Here is a 20,581-nt window from a genome sequence, read left to right on the forward strand (position 1 = left end):
ACTGTGATAGGACAGGAAAAGACTATCAGTGCGATGCGAGCGGCAGGTGAGACTCCCAGAGAACTAACAGCTGAGATAGCACCTAGAAATAATGTGCAAGCAAGACTGGACACCTCGGTACCACCAGGTACCACCAGGCACCCCTCTCTGCGTTGCTGGCGCTGCCCTGTGCCCTGTCTGCAATGCTGGCCTTGCTCCAATTATTGAACTGCCCGCCGTGGCGCTGCTGCCCCAGCTCGTCGCACTCCAACACCCGGCCCAGCCAGGCTCCCCCCTGTACCCCGCGGTCCCTATTACGCCGCATCCGACTGCTGGTTCCGCTCCTTTCCCTCCGAACCGACTCCTCCCAATTCATCAAACAACCAATGGAACGACAACAGCTTGCCTCGTTATGATTGGCTGACGGACGAGGACGTTGGACCAATAGAAAACGAGCCTGAGCTAAGGCTGTGAATGGGAAGTAGCTTGTCAGTCTTGCTCGTGAGTAAGAGCCTGAGTAGCCGCCCGGCCAATAGGCGGCGGGTGCCGGTGGAAGGAGCGGACATGGCGGCGTTGCGGGTGCTGATGTTGGGAGTCTTGGTGGTGCTGATGGCCGGCGGGGGACCCTGGGCTGCAGGACAGAAGAGGAAGGAGGTGAGGGCCCTCCGCCGCCAGCTGGGCTGAGGGAGAAACCAGCCCGGGATCCCCGGAGCTATAGGGGCCATAGTCTGCCCGGCTACCTTCCGCCGGGGGAGCCCGGCCGTGTCCTTGGGCTGCCCAGCCTTGGGGAGCCGGGCCCCCGCCTGTGGGGTGCCCTCCGCCCCGGGGGGGCAGTGTGGGGATCCGGGCCCCCGCCTGTGGGGTGCCCTCTGCCCGGGGGGGCATTGTGGGGAGGCGGGCCCCCGCCTGTGGGGTGCCCTCTGCCTGGGGGGGGCAGTGTGGGGAGGCGGGCCCCCGCCTGTGGATCGCCTGGAGTGGGGGGGGGCAGTGTGGGAAGCTGGGCCCTGCCTGAGGAGGGGTCATCTGTGGTCATGGGTAGGGAAGAATTGTGGCCCTTACTTAGTTGCTGTCACTAAAATGTGTCCAAGTTTACATGCCAATATATGCTGTTATGTGTGAAAACGATTGCACTACTTGTGTGTGTGGTTTTGTCTGGATTAGCTAAAGAGAATGAGCCTATTAACAGTATCAGGAATAGACAAATCATTGCAACTGAGCAGTTATTTTTTGACCAGGGTAATGTTCTTCAGGTACAAGAAGTGATCCAACGCTAATCTATAATTTAATTTAAATCAATAGGCATTACTGGACAATAGTAGGATCTGTTTTCTTGGGACATTAATGCCTGATCATTGGCTTTTGACCTGATTTTTTGGAAGTACTGAACACTCAGAACTCCCATTGAACACTGTTATAATAAAGAACTGTGGACTCTCTCAACCTGACCACATAATGTGTGTCTTGCCTTCTTTTGGATTTCAGTCATCTTGCTGAAATGTCATCATCAGACTAACAACGGTTCAGAGTATCAAAAGACAAGACTTTCTTTAATGTTCAGTCCAGTTTTTAAAATAAACATTTTTGTCTTTATTTTTTAGATGGTTTTATCTGAAAAAGTTAGCCAGCTGATGGAGTGGGCCAGCAAAAGAGCCGTTATCCGAATGAACGGAGACAAGTTTCGTCGCCTTGTAAAGGCACCACCAAGAAATTACTCAGTGGTTGTGATGTTCACTGCTCTTCAGCCTCACAGACAATGTGCCGTGTGCAAGTATGGACTTAATTCAATTCTAAAGAGTCCTGTGGCACCTTATAGACTAACAGACGTATTGGAGCATAAGCATTTGTGGGTGAATACCCACTTCGTCAGACTACATCTGTTAGTCTGTAAGGTGCCACAGGACTCTGTCACTTTTTACAGATCCAGACTAACACGGCTACCCCTCTGATACTTAAATTTAATGGTTACTGTAAAAAGTGCCATATGTTCTGAGTGGGTAAAAGTTTTACCCTCCTACTTTGCAGTACCTTTTTCTTGAATTTGAGCAGTTTCATTCACCTTTTTCTTGAATTTCATTCAGAGTGGGAGAGACTAAGACACAATAAACTGTAGGAGTATTTTTCTAATGCAGTCTCTTATATATGCAGATACACAGATCATCTAAAGCAGGGGTCCCCAATGCGGCGCCCGCGGGGGCATCTAAATGCGCCCACGTCCTGCCCAGTGGTCGAGCATCCACCAAAATTCGGTGGCATTTCGGCAGCATTTTGGAGGCGACACCTCTGGATGACGCCGCTTGCTGCCGACAAGCAACGTCAACCAGAGGCAGCGACACCGAAATTCAGCGCCATTTCGGCGGATGCTCGACCGCCACCATGGTCCTGCGTCCATGTGCCCAGTGCTGAAAACAGTATGAATGAGCAGTGAAGCATGACATGTCTTGTTAGTTTTAAAATCTTAACTTAAAAAGAGTTTTGGTGGGGATGGGATATGTGTTATTTCCAGTGAGATGTTAGAGCTGGAAGTATGTTCACAGGTCCCTCTGTTTCTGACATACTCTCATGAGTATAGCATCTGGTTTTATATGTTTTTTTCAGGCAAGCTGATGAAGAATACCAGATTCTGGCAAACTCCTGGCGGTACTCCAGTGCATTTACCAATAAGGTTTTTTTTGCCATGGTGGATTTTGATGAAGGCTCAGATGTATTTCAGATGGTAATCTATTTTTCATTTTTTAAAGTGATTTTTAGTTGGGGAGAGTGATAAAGAAATCTACAATACAAAAGATATGGTACAGTATTACCATAATGAGGGATGCTGGCCAATCTGTATCGAAACAGCTGCAAAATAAAAATTGTACAGATTTTTTTTTTAAAACTGTAACAACCCTCCAATCCATGAGAAATAAGCAAGATTTGTTTGCTAATGTGACAGAAGCACTAATAGGCCAAACTACTAATAATATGCAGGGAACAGTACTGAATAGGCATGAGTGATAGACTGGATGACCTGATTAGGTCTTTTATGTCTAACTCCTGTGCCATTCAATGTAATAATGGAATTTCAATGACTTATAAAATACTGGAACTAATTTAAATGTTTATGTCAGCTTGCAAAAGACTTCTAACTCTTAAAGTGGCGGGGAGGGAAGAACCTTTTAATTTCTTATGAAGGTATTTTTAAGAAACTTGGTGTCTCATTTAAAGAGCAGTGTCAGAAAATTGATTTTTTTTAACTGACTCTAAATATTTTCATGTCCATCTGATTTTCAGAAATGTGACAAGTTACTAGGAATGCACAGTAAATTACTCTTTAAAATGTCCACTTACTTCATTTTTTCCTAAAAATAAAAGTCCATGTTAGTTATAGGCAAACAATCTGTGGTCTGTCTCTTAAGACACACAACCTGTTTTTGAAAAAGGTGCAAAATCATCAGAAGAAACTAGAAATGCCACCTTCCTTGCATTCTTTCAAGTTACTTGGAACCTGTGGAGCTCAATCATACAAGTTATTATTCAGGATAGTACTTGATCCAGAATGTACATTGTTTGTGTTAATTTGTTTTCAGAGAATTATCAACTCTTGATCTTGGAGATTTACAGTTGGATCTTTACAAAACTGTGATTTCAGTTTCATGTTGAAGCAACTCAAAAGGAAAATCAGATTTTGTAGCTGATTTGCCAAGCTTTGAGTGCCATGATTGTTTCAGTCTAAAAGCAAAATTCAGCCCAGAGCCACTGAAAGGTTTACACACCCTGTCTAAGGTTTGGGTTCATGGTGAAGCCTTGCTGTTGGAAATGTTATGCAAGTCTTTTATGACAGAAATAGCTGCTTCATTATAGGAATATGCTAGAACACATTAAAAGAAGGCTCATCAATATTCATTAAGATGTATGTGATTATCTTTTGATGCCAATACATGTTTAATCTAGATACTACTATATAGATTTCTTTATAGATATACTTGTATACAAAGACTCAAAGGCCTTCCTTTATGAGCAAAGGCAAGAATAGTATTTTACCATATAGACAACTCTCAGGAGCTTTATCTCACTTATCAGCAGATTTCAGGTACATGTATTAACTGTTCAGACTTCTTTGAGTTCTTTGCCAACCACAGACGTGAGTACTGAAGACATGAGAATATTCGATTAAACGGTGCTGTGTTATTCCTAATGGGAGAATAACCAGTCTCAAACTGCTTTCTGAGATGTGCATTATTGCTAGCATTGGGTATCAAATAATTGTGGGTGTCTCAGGACATTGTGGATACTGAAGAGAGAAGATATGGAGCATCCAAGAAGAATGTGCCCGACTAATGTACTGTATACTTAATTTTGTGTCATGGATTTTTTGCATATCCTAGACCATTTTATGAGAAAAAAGCATTCAAGTTACTATACCATTTTTTGTTGAAATACTCATTAGATCTATTTTATGAATCGCCCTTCTATTTAATTACGTGCATAAGCTACAGGACAAAATATGAATGAGAAACTTGCAATAAAATAAGAAAAGTTTAAATGGCTAAATTACTTAATTTTTGATGCTTCACTTCTACTTTTATTTATTAATCTTTTTAATGCAGCTAAACATGAATTCAGCTCCAACCTTCATTAACTTCCCAGCTAAAGGGAAACCTAAAAGGGGTGACACATATGAGCTGCAGGTGCGAGGTTTTGCGGCCGAACAACTTGCTCGCTGGATAGCTGATAGGACTGATGTCAATGTAAGTACAGATAGACTTTAATTTCCTTTCTGTGATGTAAATCTAGCTGTGGAGAATCTGTTTGCCAGATATACAATATGGTTAAGGAAAAATATTCTAATTGGCTACTCAAAGCAGGTCCTAAGCCCCGCTGTGTCTAGCTGAGCTTTATAGATGAAGTATCTTTTAAAAACAGGTAGCTTTTTTTTACATGCCACATCATAATATTTTACATTTATTTAATGCTCTCTATCTAGAATGATTCCAAATCACTTTACAAACTTATGTGGGTTCACCCACCAGTAAAAGCATCATCCACCTCAATAATAAAACAGATTTATTTTTATAATCACAGGCAGAATATTAAATATGGCCTAACAGATTTTGCTCCATAGTATGTGTTATTGAAACAAAAGAGAAAAAGTATTAATTTCTGAACTACAGTTAAAATTATTTAAGAAATATTAAGTTGGTGTGTTTTGTACGCTGATATGGTTTTATTTCTCCATATTCATTATGTTTTTAAAAAATAATAATTTTTTTAACATAACCTTTTGTGCTTCCATAGATTCGAGTGATAAGACCTCCAAATTATGCTGGTCCCTTGATGTTGGGTCTGCTGCTGGCGGTCATTGGTGGCCTTGTGTACTTACGGAGAAGCAACCTGGATTTTCTCTATAACAAGACTGGCTGGGCTTTTGCTGCTTTGGTAAGCAAAATTACTTTTTTTAACCTCTCCCTGTTTCAACTTGATCCAGATTTGAATTTAAAGGGAAGGAAATATTGCATTTGCTTTGTTACCTCTCCTGCGTGGTGAAACAAATAACCTTTTTCCTTCAGCTGGGCTTATTATAAACCAGATTCTCCCACTGACCTCAGTGTAAGGTGAACATGAGCAATTTAGGAGAGCATTTGAAACCAAACAGATGAGGCCAGTCCACATGCCATATCCCTCCACACTCATTATTATTGTAAATTTTATTTAAAATGAGTTTTTTACCCAGTTTATACTTAGACTAGGGATAATCAGATCCTATTTCAGTAAAACTCATTTTTCAGGATATTAAAATACAGGCTTTAGGCCAGGGGTAGGCAACCTATGGCACGTTTGCCGAAGGTGGCACGTGAGCTGATTTTCAATGGCACTCACACTGCCTGGGTCCTGGCCACCGGTCTGGGGGGCTCTGCATTTTAATTTAATTTTAAATGAAGCTGCATAAACACTTTAAAAACCTTATTTACTTTATATACAACAATAGTTTAGTTATATATTATAGACTTATAGAAAGAGCCCTTCTAAAAATGTTAAAATGTATTACCGGCACGCGAAACCTTAACTTAGAGTGAATAAATGAAGACTCAGCACACCACTTCCAAAAGGTTGCCGACCCCTGCTTTAGACTCAAACATTTGCTATTTGGCCTCTGGAATTTCAGCTCAAAGTCCTAAGTATTGGAACAGGTGATGGATTTATAAAAAGGGCTGAATAATTTTATGACCAACAGTGTTTGAAGTTATTCAAGATACAGTCAGTCAAATGTTATATGTTAGGACATATGTTGATAGCATTCAGAAGATCGGAAAGAATCTTTTTCCTGCTATGTGGCTTTGGTGTGGTTTTATTTGCTATTAGTTGATACCAGACTTGATGGGACAGTGGTCTGATCTAGTCTGGCAAATCCAGTGTTCCTTGAAATGTGAGCTTATTGCTCCTCTAAGAAGAGAGGACATCTTGGCTAGAACGTAGAACGCTGTAAAGAGTCTTTTGATCATAATGGCAAAATCCAGAAGTACTGGGACCAAGAGTTCAGTGAAATGCAGATTATATTACTACAGTATTAATATTTTACATAAAGGGTTAGTTGTGCCGCAGACTTTCAGGTTTAAGTGAGGATGAATTTTGAAAGACATGACATGACTTCTGGAAGGAAAAGTCCATACCTTTGGTTAAAGTGAAGATGAGGTTCCTGTAGCTTTCCTTCTTGGTTGTCTGGTAGTAGTACTTGATTGCAAGCTTTTCAGCTCAAACTGTGAGAAAACATTATCAATTAATAATAGATGCTGTGCTATGCGTAGTACAAGGCAACACAACATCTGTACATTCTGGGGTGAAGTGAATTGCAAAGATGAAAACTGAATAGAGACACGTATGAGGTCCATACTAATTTCTTATGTTGTTCCTTTCTTCCTTTCTAGTGTTTTGTGCTAGCAATGACATCAGGCCAAATGTGGAACCATATCAGAGGGCCACCATATGCTCATAAGAATCCCCATACAGGACAAGTGGTAAGTCTTTATCTTTGTAGAATTACAGTGAAAAGATCCATGTTAAAAAACACAAAATCCAGGATGCAAGTTTTGTTTCTGACTTTTCGCTGCCTGAGTCAGCAAGAGTAGGAATGCTATAGAAGGAGCTCTAGAGCAGTCAGTGGGCAAATTTGAGGAGTTGTATTAACTGGCTTAGAAGGAATACCTATCTGTACTTTGCCAGAAATATAGGGATCATGAAAGAATAGCTTTGAGAGTAAAATGTGTGAACAGAAAGCTCCTCAGGGCTCCAGCATGGATTTAGAGGGACCCACATCTGGTCCTATCACTCTTTTGGCTAAGAAGGAGGAGGAAACATGACCTTCATATTATGGAGGTCATGTTTCCTCCTCCTCCTCCTCTTCCTTAGCCAAAAGAATGATAGGACCAGATGCGGGTCCCTCTAAATCCATAGATTATGATTAATATTTTGGATGTTATCACAAAGCAATGAAGTCAGGATTTGCCAGTCAAGTTTACTACATAGTTGTTAGTACTTAGAGTAAATGTGACAGTATATACTAATTGGTTTGAATTTCATTACAACCAGACTGCTATTTGCTGTAGTGCCTTATAATTTAGCGTCAGTGCCACAAGAATGGTGGTATTAACCCTATGACCCAAGAACAAAGGCTGCTTAATGTCTGGTTCATTTTAAGTGTTTTGTCTTTTGTAGCTGTTTCTCTTGTGTGCAATAAAATACATACAAATAAAACTAGACATGTAGTCACTAATCAGACTAAGAATGATCATTTTGACCAGCCAGATGACATGCCCTGCTCAACTCGATATGATAATTCACTCTAATTCATGACTAGATTGCATGTAATAGCTAATACTAAAAAGGGAATGGTCTAGACAGAACCCTATATCAGGAGCAGGGAAAGCCAGTTCATAAGAGGGCACTACATTGTCTATAGTTCCATTTATTTTATTTTATTTTATTTTTTTTAAATGCTGAGGGACTTCTTAGTTTCAGGTATGCTGCACTTTAAGAGGAGGCTTCGGTTTGTCGCTGTAGACATATCAAAAGCTAAGTGAAGATACAAAAAAGAATTATCGTATATACTTGTTCATAAGGTGAATTTTTTAGTAAAAAAGCGAAGCACCAGAGAAGGGGGTCGGCTTATGAATGGGTATAGAGAGGGAGAGGTGGGACGCAGCCCCTCCTCCCAGCAGAGGGAGCAAGGAGAGGCAGCACAGCCAGCAGAGACAGAAGGGAAGAGGCGGGGCCAGAGTCTCTCTGCTTCTGGGCACGCTGCTCTCCCCCCAGCCTCTGAAGCAGCTGCAGCTCCGGGGCTGGCAGGCTGCAGCCGTGCCGCTTGGCCCTGCCCCTAGAGCAGACTGTGGTCACATTGCCGGCCTGCTGGAGCAAGCTGCGGCTGTGCCACCCGGCCCAGCCCGCTAGAACATGCTGCGGCTGCGCCGCCCGGTCTGCCCCACCGGCTTACTTACTCCCTGCTGGGAGCCCCAGGCCCTTTACATTGCTCCCTGGGGAAGCCAGGCCACCCCGGTTTGGCACACCGGCTTACTTTCACCTCTGGGTAAGGGGGTGGGGCTGCAAGCTCCAGCGGCTGCGCGACATCCTTACACAGCAGCATGGTAAGGAGGCCAGCCGGGGCTGGGAGGAGAGGTTGGATAAGGGATAGGGAGCGGTTGGAGGGGGTGGAGGTTATGGGGGGGCGGTCAGGGGATGGGGAATGGGGGGATTGGGTAGGCATGGGAGTCCCGGGGGTCTGTCGGGGTGGTGGTGGATGGAGTTGGGGCAGTCAGGGGACAGGGAGTGGGGCGAGTTGAGTAGGGGGTGGGATCCTGGGGGGCAGTTAGGGTGGGGGGGGGTTGGGGCCAGATGGGTGGGTAGAAGGGGGGAGACAGGCATGTGGGGCTTGTACTTGCCACGCGGTGCCGTACCGGGTCTTCGGGGTCACTTCGGCGGCGGGTCCTTCACTCGCTCTGGGTGAAAGACCTGCTGCCGAAAACCCAGACCGAGTGAAGATCCCCCCCCTGCCGCCGAACCACCGAGGACCCGGTAGGGAACCGGTTCTTAGGATTTTGGGAGCTCATCGCTGTTTAGGGTAGATAAGTACCAATTATCATGTTACGTGTTTGGTGAGTCAGAAATGATACGTGTTTTATTTTCTACTTCCAAACTTGAAATTACATTTTATAGATATTTTGCTAACCACTTTCTTCCAGAATATATTCTTGTTACTAATCTACTTTAGAGGAAGCGCAACAGTTGCACTCTGCTTAGACTGTGGGGGTACGTTATTTTAACCGAATTGGCTTTTTTTAAATCGACTTTTTAATCTCAAGCCCTTCTCGTTTGTCTCGACACCATACATTTTAATTCATCTCTCATATGCCCTCTGCTGCTCTACTCTGACACTTCCATACACGTCTTAAAAAATGAATCTAAGACATCTCCGGGCAGTGGGAGACGTGACAGCAGTTGGACTTTTAAGCAGCTTTCTTCTGCTGCTTTCAGGTTCTCTGTGTTAAACAGTTTTATTGCCTCCCAGAACCTGGCCTTCCTTTTTTTTTAACATGTTCAACAGCTCTTCTTTCCTCACCTCCCCCACATACCCAGTAACTAGTATGTAAAACCATTATTTCTATTTGTATGTATTCAGACATGCTTTTGTTCTCTTTGGTGATGTTTTACTGAATTTTATAAGAATTTAATCCTATGATTTAATAAAAAGTTATATTAGCCTGTCTCGTCCTCTTCAGTTCTGCCTTGCATATCAGATAAGCAAGATGCACCTCAAGTGCTTCTTAGTTGTACTGGGCGTGCAACATCTCTTGCGATGCCTGTGCCCCAGATATAGACACTGACATGAATGCTGCTTCAAAAATCTTTCAATTAACCTGTGAGTAAAATGTGAAAATATTCCTGCAGCATATCTTGATCTTTACCTAGACAGACACACATGCTTTCAAACCACGTTCATTTTTAATTCTCTGAGTGTTATAAAACATTGCTGAGCTGCTGTCGAAAACGTTGTTGTGCTGGGATCTAACATAACCCCACATACGCAAAGCTTTCCAAATGTAACTGACTAGGAGTAAAATTTTATTCTCCATATAGTCTAAACTGTTTGTTAACTTATTCAGTTTGCAAACTTTTAAAAACAAACAAACCATGCTGAATAGTTTATTGTCTAAGCTACATTGAGTGAAAATAATTTTTCATTTTTAATGTTTTTCTTACCAGCATTTCCTGTGTTTTGCTATTGCTTTCTGTTTATCTCTTTCTCAAGGGCACATGTGGCAGATATTTTTTTTTCAACATAATAAAAAAAAATTTTGTTTAGACTTTAGCTTTATTCTTCATTCTGTTCTTAACTTTTCCCATTGGTAACTTCTTTTGGTTTCGTTATTTCCCCTTTTTATCCTGGGAAGACCTTAAGTGCTTCATTCTGGGGCCCAACATGTAGGGCCCACAAGGTGCTGGAGGAGAATTCTCATCACATAGGGTTGTGATGTATGTGAGTTCATGCTACTCATCTTCACATTACCCAGCAAACAGGGAGAGGAAGAGAACTAATTGGGGAAGTGGGGGTGGAGGGTGGTGCGGGGCAAGGGCAGGAGAAGGCATGTTTGTAGTATTCTGCACTGCACTAAAGGGAATCTGGGCAGCAGGGCAGGCCAGGTAACACTTCTGTAGGTTAAAAGAGCCCTGGGGCTATGCTTGAAAGATGGTTTTGGCCCTGCAGCAGCCCAATATCCGGATGGTGCAAAGGTTGCATAACACCACTTTTGTCCCCGCTGCTTCTGGGAGACCTCTCCTGTGCTCTGTTCCTGAGAGAGAGAACACAGAATCTAGCCCCAGGTTTTATATCCATTACTAATTACTTTAAACTCCGACGTTTCTTTCTTTCTTAATTGAATTTTGTCTTTTACAGAACTATATCCATGGAAGCAGCCAAGCCCAATTTGTGGCTGAAACGCACATTGTTCTACTGTTTAGTATCCTTTATAATAAAATATACACATCTGATGGCAATTTAATTTTCTGCCAAACTTATACCTTCTCTCTTCACTACAGGAGTAGTGCCTTTATAATATGCCAACAGCCAACATTTCCTTATGCCCACAATCTGTCAGTTCAACAGGATTAGGTTACTGTCGTCAGGGCCGGCTCCAGCTTTTTTGCCACCCCAAGCAGCGAAGTGCCCCCCCCCCCAAAAGCCATGATCAGCGGCACTTCAGCAGCAGCTCTACCGCGCTGCTTCATTCCTTGGCGGCAATTCGGCAGCGGGTCCTTCCCTCCAAGAGGGAGTGAGGGACCTGCTGCCAAATTGCCGCCGAAGACCCGGATGTGCTGCCCCTTTCCATTGGCCGCCCCAAGCACCTGCTTCCTTTGCTGGTGCCTGGAGCCAGCCCTGACTAGAAGAGCCGTTCTCTTCTCTTTCTCCTGGGACTCAGTATGCCCTTAAATGAAGCTGTGTACCACTGCATTCTTTGAGACAGCCTGTATTGGTGTCTGGCAATAGGTAGGTGGAAGCAGAGCTCATCATTCTTTCTCTCTCTGTTGGTGGATTCTTTCCTCTGTACTAAGACTTCCTCTCCAATGGAATCCCATAGATGCTTAGTTCATGGGCCACTGCACACTTCTAAGTTATCCTATTATTATCTTAACCTTAGCTATTATGCTATTGTTTCACACCTTTTGTTTTCCTGTCTTGACAGAGTAAACTTACAGCTTTGTCACCACTGCCTTCACCTATGTTTTAAAGTTTTTCTTCCAATTCAAAATATCTTCCAATTCAACTTCTCTCTCCTATTTTTCCTCAGCTAAGATGTGCAATTTTTTTCCTTCCCCTGTTGGTAACCTTAGTTGTCCTTGTTTCTGAACTTTCCTCCTCAAGGATCTTTTGTGTTTCTGTAAATCCACCAATTCCTAACTCCACATCACTTCTGTATGCCACTACCTTATCTCCTTACTGAAATCTTTGTCCAGGTGATTTGACTCCTCACCTTTTCTATAGCAACAACCTTCTCTACAGCCTCAAAGTCCTCACTCTTCAGATACCCCTGCCTGCATTTTCAAAGTACAAAGAGCAGAAAATGTACCATAATAACATCAAGCTAGTGCACTGGCTCCACATCTACTGAATCATTTCAAGATCTAGTACAAAATTCCCTTCCCTTTCCCTTTCCTGTAGTAAGGTCACTGGTGCATGAGCCCCTCTATTTTAGCTGGTGCCATCTGGAGCAGACTTTCTAGGGTGTCTCCACCTCAAGCTCTCTTCTCATCTGAAAAAAGGTAGACTGCATTTTCAACCCACCCACCACCAATTCCTTTCCATTTTGTTGTTTAATTCTGCTAAGAATTTTGGAGGTACACATTATTATAAATGATACAAAACTTAAAATCGCATTAACTTTCTCATTGTTTCACATTCTTAGTTTAAAAACAAAAACTACAGTTGACCTTGTAATTCTCAGCACCGGTATCCAGTTTCATCAGGCTCCAAAATGGGTCTTCTGTGAATTATCCCTCCTCCCCCCAAGTCTTTTTATTTCAGTAAATGACAGGCTTAGTCTTTTGTCTCTTTACAATATTACAGTGTAGCCACAATATAGTGTAGCCACAATATAACTTGTCAATTCAGGTGAATGCAGAAATTAATGTTAAATTTGATACAAAGCACCAGGAATCTTTCTTTTCTTTCACTGCACTTTTGATTTATTCTGATTGTTTTAAGTTGGTGATAGAGTTTTGTGACTCCGTGTTTTGAAAGGGTTTCCAAATTTCAGTGCATTTACTGAACAGCATGAGAGAGAGGTGGTTTTTTTTAGGCAAAAGTGTTGCCATAAAGACCAGTTTAGGGCAGAGGGAATTTCTTTCTTTCCTTTTTTAGCTATTATTACTCTCTTCTGTTGGTTCTGAATCTAGTCAAATTCCACCTATCAAGAGTTGTCAAGCAGATTGCAATGACAAAATGTTAAAACAAATTGGGGGGCTTTAAAGTGCTTTCATTTTGTGTCTCTCCAGTCCCCCTACCAAATTTTCTAATCATTAAAGCTTTTCAAAAAAGGCACAATTTGGTAGAATCATTTAATAATTGTAATTTTTTTTCATGTAGCTTCACTAACGAGTCATTTCAACTGGAATTGAAGGATCTATATTGCTCCCATTGAAGTCAATGATAAAAACCCTTACTTTTTCAGTGGGAGCAGGATTAGGTCTGAAATGTACATATTACAATGCAATTAAAGTATGTAGGGCTTGCATTCTGTTTTGTTGCGTATAGAGTTTCACTGTGTCAGATTTCCTTATGGTCAAATACAGCATAACCAGCTTATAAATTCTGACCTTAATTTTAGCAACATCTTTACTGGTGAATAATAGTTCAAACTGAAAAACAGAAAAGTCCAGACTTTGCTGTTTGTGCCTGGTATCTCTCAAATTAAACAAAAACTGAGAAATATATTAACTATCATCTTGTTAGGCCAACAGAAGTTTAAAATAACATGGACAAGCTTTTGAGAATCACTTCTCATCAGGAATGGGAAGGTGAACAAGGTAGACCAATATGAATTAGAGGCAAGGTCTTAATTCATACCTCCCTCTTTCTGAGGAAAAGTGTGATTTTCCCCCTCCCCCCCCAAACTTGCTTAGTCTAATTAGGATTTGTAGCTAGTGCATTTAAACAGATCCCTGACATTTTCCTGGTTTTTGCTCTTCTGTGTTTCCTGGAATAATATTACCATTACTGCATGTTAGTTGTAATTTTTCTACCGTGTCTATCTTGGCTGGGGAGTCTTTAATCTTTCGAATAAGTTTTGTCTGTGCCACATATGTGATTATGATTGAATGGATTTATTAAATTTAAAAATAAAATACATGGTGTCTCTGTCAGTTTAGCCTTAAACAGCTTTTGCAGATGGTGGTGTTACTTTAGGAATGGTACTCCTGCATGAAGCTGCTACCTCTGATATGGATGTGGGGAAAAGAAAAAGTAAGTACTACTTTTAATGCAAGCAGTGCATTTTGTTGCTTAATTGACTCTCCATCAAGGGAAGATGCATTCAGGAAATGTTTCCAGTGTGATGGTTTACTGCAGTGCTGGCACTCTTATTAGCTCGTTTTTGGTTTTTTCCCCCCAAAGTGTTTAGGTTCTCTGCATTTAATTCCTCCTTCAGTGTTGAAATCTAGCAAAACAATAAAATTAAAAGTTATTTCACATTCCATCTTTTATTCAGACAATTGTTGGAGCGGACTTGGAACACAGAGGAGAGAAGCAAGATAGTATTGAACAATTGTCTCGTTTCTCTGTGAGAGACTACTAAAAAATAAAAGCTCAACTATTAAACTCATAATGGAGGGATGAGCACTAGGGTAGCTCCAGGTTATCAAATATATATTTGATCTGATAAGATGGCCTTTAACTAAAAATCCAGATTAGTCACCATCCAAGAAAAGCCCTTTCCTCAGGGTTTATTTGTTTATTATGCACAAAATTATCATGAAACACAGAGCAAATCAGCTGGAAAACACTGGGCAATATTTCCTCAGAGGCTTTCCTTGCTTTAACCAGCCAGGAGGGGAGAAGATACAGCGTTCTTCTTTGACTCACCTTCCCCTTCCGTTTATACTTCATCCTGAATAGCAATGTAACAGGCAGCGACCCGCTAATCCTTTACACCCTGCAGTTGCCTTTATCTTGTCACATTCCACAGATCTGTTTTAGTACCTGATAATCCATGTACACCTCAAGTAACATTATATACATTTGGTTCATGTAACTCAGCTGACTAATGTTCTTTCAGTCTATTGTCAGTTCACAGATTATTAACCCAATAGATTGTGGCAGTTATGGCTTATCACAGAGGTTCTCAAACACTTATTTGTGGGCTGCTTCTTAAAGGGACACTGTCACCTTTAGGTTTTTTTAAAATGCTTGTATATGGCCTGTGTTGTCTGTTTTATAGAAGTGTTTTGCACATTTCCTTCTCTATAGTTCATGGCGGTTGGTTCAGCAGAAAAGTATACGCTGACCCAACCACAACCTTCTATATTATAATGTGCAAGAACTCTTATTTGGCTGTGCACTAGCTCCTCTCATTTATCTGCAACAGTTAATTCTGCTCAAACTCCCGCTGCACACTCGGCCCTTTGGATGGGAGCAGGGAGTTATTGACACCAGCCTTTGTCTCCTTTGCCCTGCTACTTGCCAACCTAGGGATGGAATTACCTTCCCCTATTCTGCTGCTCCACAATGTGTGAGAGAGAGAGAGATGCTTTCTTCTACCCAATTGTACTGTTGTGCGTAGTACATCCTGAAAGAGGTGAACTTATGTTTCTACAGAAGCATTTGGAGGAGCTTAGTGAGGTGCAAGAGAGGAAAAAACGGCACTCTGGGTTATATGGACTTTTATAAGTGCTATGTAGTATTTGTTAATTAAAAGAGATGGAGGGGCTTACTTTTCTATACTGGATCTGTATTATCAATATAGGGTGTGTCACACTGTCTGGAGTGGCTCATTACCATGAGTGCCAACCTCAGGGCAGACTGTCAAGAAGCAGGGCAAAGACCCCAATATGTTCTATTATGAGATTTCACCAATCCAGTAACAAGTGTGAACTCCTAACGCACTATAAGTCTTACCATGGAGTCACAGTCACATTGGGCATTCCAGTCTATCTTGCCACCAGGCAAGCTGGACTTAGTGATAGGTGGTTGCTATACACCAAAGATAAAAAAATACTCAGGTTGCTCCTAGAGCCAAGTCAATTTGTACCTTATGTCTCACACCAAAGACAATGCTTGTAGCCAATCCTATAGTAAACTATCTAAGGATGTATCAACTAAGAAGAGAAATGAGAGAATTATTACAAGGTGAAAGCAGGCAAACACACATAAACAAAGGAGTTGCTGTGTATGGTTTCAAAAGGTGACAGAGTTGTTGTAATTTATCAGCTCTGAATGTCTTTTAGGACTAACCCAGGTTGACCCTGCAGATCTCTGCTTCTGTTTCATATTTCTGGCCCTGTGAGAGTCCAAACAGCAAAAGAGATGAAAAATTTTCTTCTTCAGCTATTTGTTTCCTTCTTCCCAAATTCAAGCTGATGGGACGAGCCCTTTCGCATGTAGCCTCTTCAAGGATGGAAGGGGCAATTAATAAAAGCTATGTCTACACTGAACTTTTGTCGCTAAAACTTTTGTCACTTGGGTGTGAAAAAGCACCCAACACCCTCTCCCCCTCCCACCCCCCCACCGAACCACAAATTTTAGCAACAAATTTGTCGTCGGGAGCCACACTCCTGTTGACAGAGCTACCGCCCCTCATTGGGGGTGGTTTTATTTTGTCGCTGGGAGATAAAGAGCGGCCACAGCGCACCTTACGCCAGCACGGCCGCAGCGGCACAGTCACACCATTGTAAGGTACGCTGTGTAGACATAGCCAAAGTCTTTGTATTGTGATATCCCACAATGGCCCATTTAGTTTTGATGGGCCCTCTTGATGGACAGGAGACAATTCCTCCTGACTGGGCTCAGTTTCAGAGGAAACATTTTTTTTACAGTTGCAAAGCAAAAACTTAAATATTACCTAATAGCATATAAGATATAAGTGAGATTAATGCATGCAGCAATTTACAAGCATTTCATAAAGTCTAAACACCTGGTTGTAAGTTCGATACCCATCTTAACCATACTAACACACAGGAGAAAACAGACTGGTTTCCAGCAGTGAATTTGTCAGTGCTCGGCTGAGGCCTAAAGCCTTGGCAAGAGCTAGCACCTGGTCTGCCAGCATCGCAGGGTGGGATTTTTCAAAGGGACTCAGCCATCACCTAATCCTGCTCCTGTTGCCATCCACAGTTAAATTCCCATAGAGTGCAGCAGGTGGAGATTTAGCTATTGTTGAGCATTTTAAAAACCCTATCCATAGTGGTGTTTTCAGGGGGGACTTATCTGTCTGATCATTTTATTCTGCACTCTTATCTACAGTAATGTGTGTAGCTGGTGTTGGCCTGGTGGTATTATTCTTCAGCTGGTTGCTCTCTGTCTTCAGATCTAAATACCATGGCTACCCATACAGGTATGGCTTTTTTGCTGCTTAAATTGTTGTGCTTTAATACATAGGTGTTTGATATAGCTATATTACATTGATTAGAACAGAGTATTGTAGTAAATAAAGGTACAGTGGCTTAAAGCATTGAGATTTTATAACCATATAGGGGTGCTACTTGCACGGTTTACAATGTAACCAAAAATGAATAAACTGTTACCTTACATTCATTTTGATTGGGGTTTCCCTTCCCAATAGATTTTTTGACAAAAGTGGGTGACTATAAAAAACACTACTTTGCCTGAAATCCACTTCAGAAGAAAAATGGAAAACAAGTTGTCCTGAAAACGCTTTTCAGGAGGCATAAAAGCTAGTTGATTGCAGTAATGACCAGAAACTTTTGTGGTCAACCGTTACAGTCACTATTTCATCTATCGTATTCAAAACAAAAGAAAAAGTCCTATGGTACTTTTTATTTTCTGACAGGTATGGAGTTAGTAAGAACCCAAAGATTACTTAGTATTAAACATTTTTCATGCCACATGTCATTACTCGCCATAAATTCGGTAATAGGAGTGAAGCATTTGATGACCTTAAAGCTTTTTTCCTAGATTTTTTTTCCAAATCACCTCTTTCTTAATCGTTACCTCATTAGAGATGAGTTTTGTTTTTTTGTTTTTGTTTTTTTTTCCTCAAAGCTGCTTAAGGGATTTGGAACCCAGTCTACCTGGAGTTCTAAATTTCTTGGGCTGAGCTCTTCAAAGCTGTCTGTGTCTCTGCATTTGTTATATGGAGCATCTAGTACACTTTTTGAGGGGCTGAAGTCCTAATCAGTAGGACTCTATATAACACCAGGTTTTGATTTGTAACTATTTTATCCTTTTGGGGGAAAAATTTTTAAAGGTACAAATGGGAGTTAGGAAGCCAGCTCCCATTGACCACCTCTTCTGTTGCTAGTTTATGATTTGCCCTTGCTTCTGTAGGCTGATATTTTCATCTCGCTGCCAGGGCAGGGCAATCGTTTCAAAAAAAATTCTATTAAAACCCATAGTGTGTTTTGGAACTAATGAGGGCGTGCTTCCAGAGCAACGGACAGAGTTGGATCACTGCTCTTTCTAGTGACTGATGTGGAAGGAGACTGTCAGAACCCCCACATTTTCAGCTTTTAACTCTCCTACCATCAATGAGCTTTGTATGTTAATCAACTTTGTAGCCCAGGAGGGATGGATGTGGTTCCCTCCAGAGCCAATCAACGTAACATATGAATTACTGCAGGACTTGCTGTAAAGGGACTTCTCCCCAACTACTTCCACCTCAGCTGTACCATACCCAGTTCATGTCATGTTACGGTCTCTCATATGCCCCTAATCATTCTGAATGAAAATGTCTAGAGAACTAAATGGCATATTTCTTTCTTTGATTCGGTGTTTTTAAAAAAAATATCCTGTGTTTTGTTGCAGTTTCCTGATGAGTTAAAGGATTCCACAGGCTGGGAGCATTTGAAAGGTGTCAACTCTGAAATTGCATGTTATGGAACTGAAGAGCTAAATGCGTATGGTTCATGCTACCTCTCTTTAAAGCGAATGAGATAGTTAAACACTGAACCAAAGAAAATGTGTAGTGCCTTAATATGACAAGCAGTATGCTCTGAAAGTCACATGGAGTATTAAGATTCAGTCTTTTTTCATGAGCTTTACATCATGTTAAACCATTTTACTTTAAACCTAGTGGAATTCAAAAACTTAGAATATGGACTACTAGTGTTTCTCTGAAATAACTAGAAACAGTACTTACATTCAGTTTGATAATTTGTTTGCCCCATTTTTCCTGCTCCCTGAAAGGTCTGTGGGGGGTGTATTTTTTTTTTTTATTGCATTCTCTTTCCTGTCTACCCGTTGCTGCTCTCGCTGGCATTTTTCCTTTACTTTTTTTCATAACTCTGATGCCTGGGTCATACCCTTTCATGAATGAGGGGGCCAAATTCAGCATGTACCTGGAAACCTCTTCCTTTTTTCTGGAACACTCTCCAGCCTCCAGTGGCAAATGTACAGATCTTAGAGTTCCTCATCTTGAATCTCTTGTGTTTAACTGCAGTGCAGTGCAACTGATAACTTCCCCTTACTCTGTGTGGGTAATCAACATATTGCACTGGTGAATGCATGTGGAATCTTGAATTAAGTTATCTAGAGTGCTTTCATATTGATTTCTTTTTCCTCTCAATGCTCAACACTCCCCATCATCAAAAAGACACTGATTTTTTTTTTTTTAATAAAATGACCACAGTTTGTTGCAGTCTCTGCTATCCTGAGCTGTCTAATAGGTCTGGGAAATCCCCCCTTCCCCTCTGAACACATTGCCCTGTTACTAATTGGCCAGTGAGGACTCTCTTTGACTGCCTAACACAGAAACTCCCCTGTACGCAATATATGCTGGCACCGTGAGTCCAGTCTACATAGCCCAAGGTCAGGAATGTTCTTAGCCTTTTCTTCCTTCTAAATAGTTGATTGTGGAAAAACTAATCTGAAAAATAGCCCCAAAGAACCAGTTTCAGCTGATAAAGCAGAGGGATCCTAAGTGTGGTTTAAAAATATTCTCAGAATCCTGCCAAATCAGCAGACATGCCAGCACTTTCAGTCATTATCACTTGGAACTGTGACTTGCCACCTCCTTTAACTTGTTCTAGTTTCCTTCAGCCTCACTTATTAGGGAGATTGGGTGGGGGGATACAGGTATGATCCTAGGATAAACATTACTATCCCAGTGGAGATTCTCTTAGTCTTATAGTAACCCTTTCTGCTTTATTTTCTGCTCTTATTTCCGCTAACAAGCATAGTGTGCCCCTGAGACACTTCCTTCTCCATTCCATCCCTAAGAAGGAGGAGACTTGACTTCTTGTGCCTCAGCCCAAATAGTCTTAAGAATGGGATATGACTAGGAATTCCAGCATCTGTACTAGTGGGAACTCTTGCAGCTTGACTAGATAGTTCTACCTGCTGCAGGGCAGGACAAATGCTTGGAGGTAGTTTGTCATGGAGGATGTTATAAATAGGTAATTTCTCACCTCCTGTCTTCTTTCCTTTCCCAAAGGGGAAAGGGATATGGAAGTTTTCTTTAGACTGAAGAGTAGATGAGAAATAACTACTTCATTCAAACTAGAATGTTACTGTTATGCAAGTTTGCTACATTAACTTACATCTCAAGTGCCTTAACTACACTAATCTAGTCTTTTGGTAATGGTTCAATTTAAATATTAAGATATGTTTTTGTACAGCTCAGAATGATGAGCCTTAGTGGCACAGATAATCACGATTGGATTTTGGACAACTTTCAATAAAATGTTTTACAGTCTGATCCTTATTCTTGTGTCTGAAATTTAAACATACATTATAAAATATTCTATTAATAAAATAGAAAATTGTGATTCCTTTTGAAAATGAAGTTAATTTTTCTCACTCTGGTACATTGACCTAATAGACTTTTTGGCAGCAGTATGACTAGATAAACTGTCTGGGGTCTACTGGACTAGGACAGAAAATATAGTCCCAAAATATGACAGTGTTCAA

General features: G+C 41.4%; 1 protein-coding gene across 1 annotated transcript; it reads left to right on the forward strand.

Annotated features, from left to right (window-relative positions):
• Positions 1-436: 436 nt before the first annotated feature.
• MAGT1 (magnesium transporter 1) lies at positions 437-20,369 on the forward strand. Its single transcript, XM_045031100.1, has 10 exons — positions 437-633; positions 1,578-1,747; positions 2,575-2,692; positions 4,566-4,706; positions 5,254-5,394; positions 6,882-6,971; positions 10,901-10,964; positions 13,889-13,963; positions 16,958-17,048; positions 18,479-20,369. Exons 1-10 carry the CDS (start codon positions 454-456, stop codon positions 18,492-18,494), a joined length of 1,086 nt encoding a protein of 361 aa, XP_044887035.1. The 5' UTR covers positions 437-453; the 3' UTR covers positions 18,495-20,369.
• Positions 20,370-20,581: the final 212 nt, after the last annotated feature.

This window comes from Mauremys mutica, chromosome 9, assembly GCF_020497125.1.
Source record: "Mauremys mutica isolate MM-2020 ecotype Southern chromosome 9, ASM2049712v1, whole genome shotgun sequence".
NCBI classification, from domain to species: Eukaryota; Metazoa; Chordata; order Testudines; family Geoemydidae; genus Mauremys; species Mauremys mutica.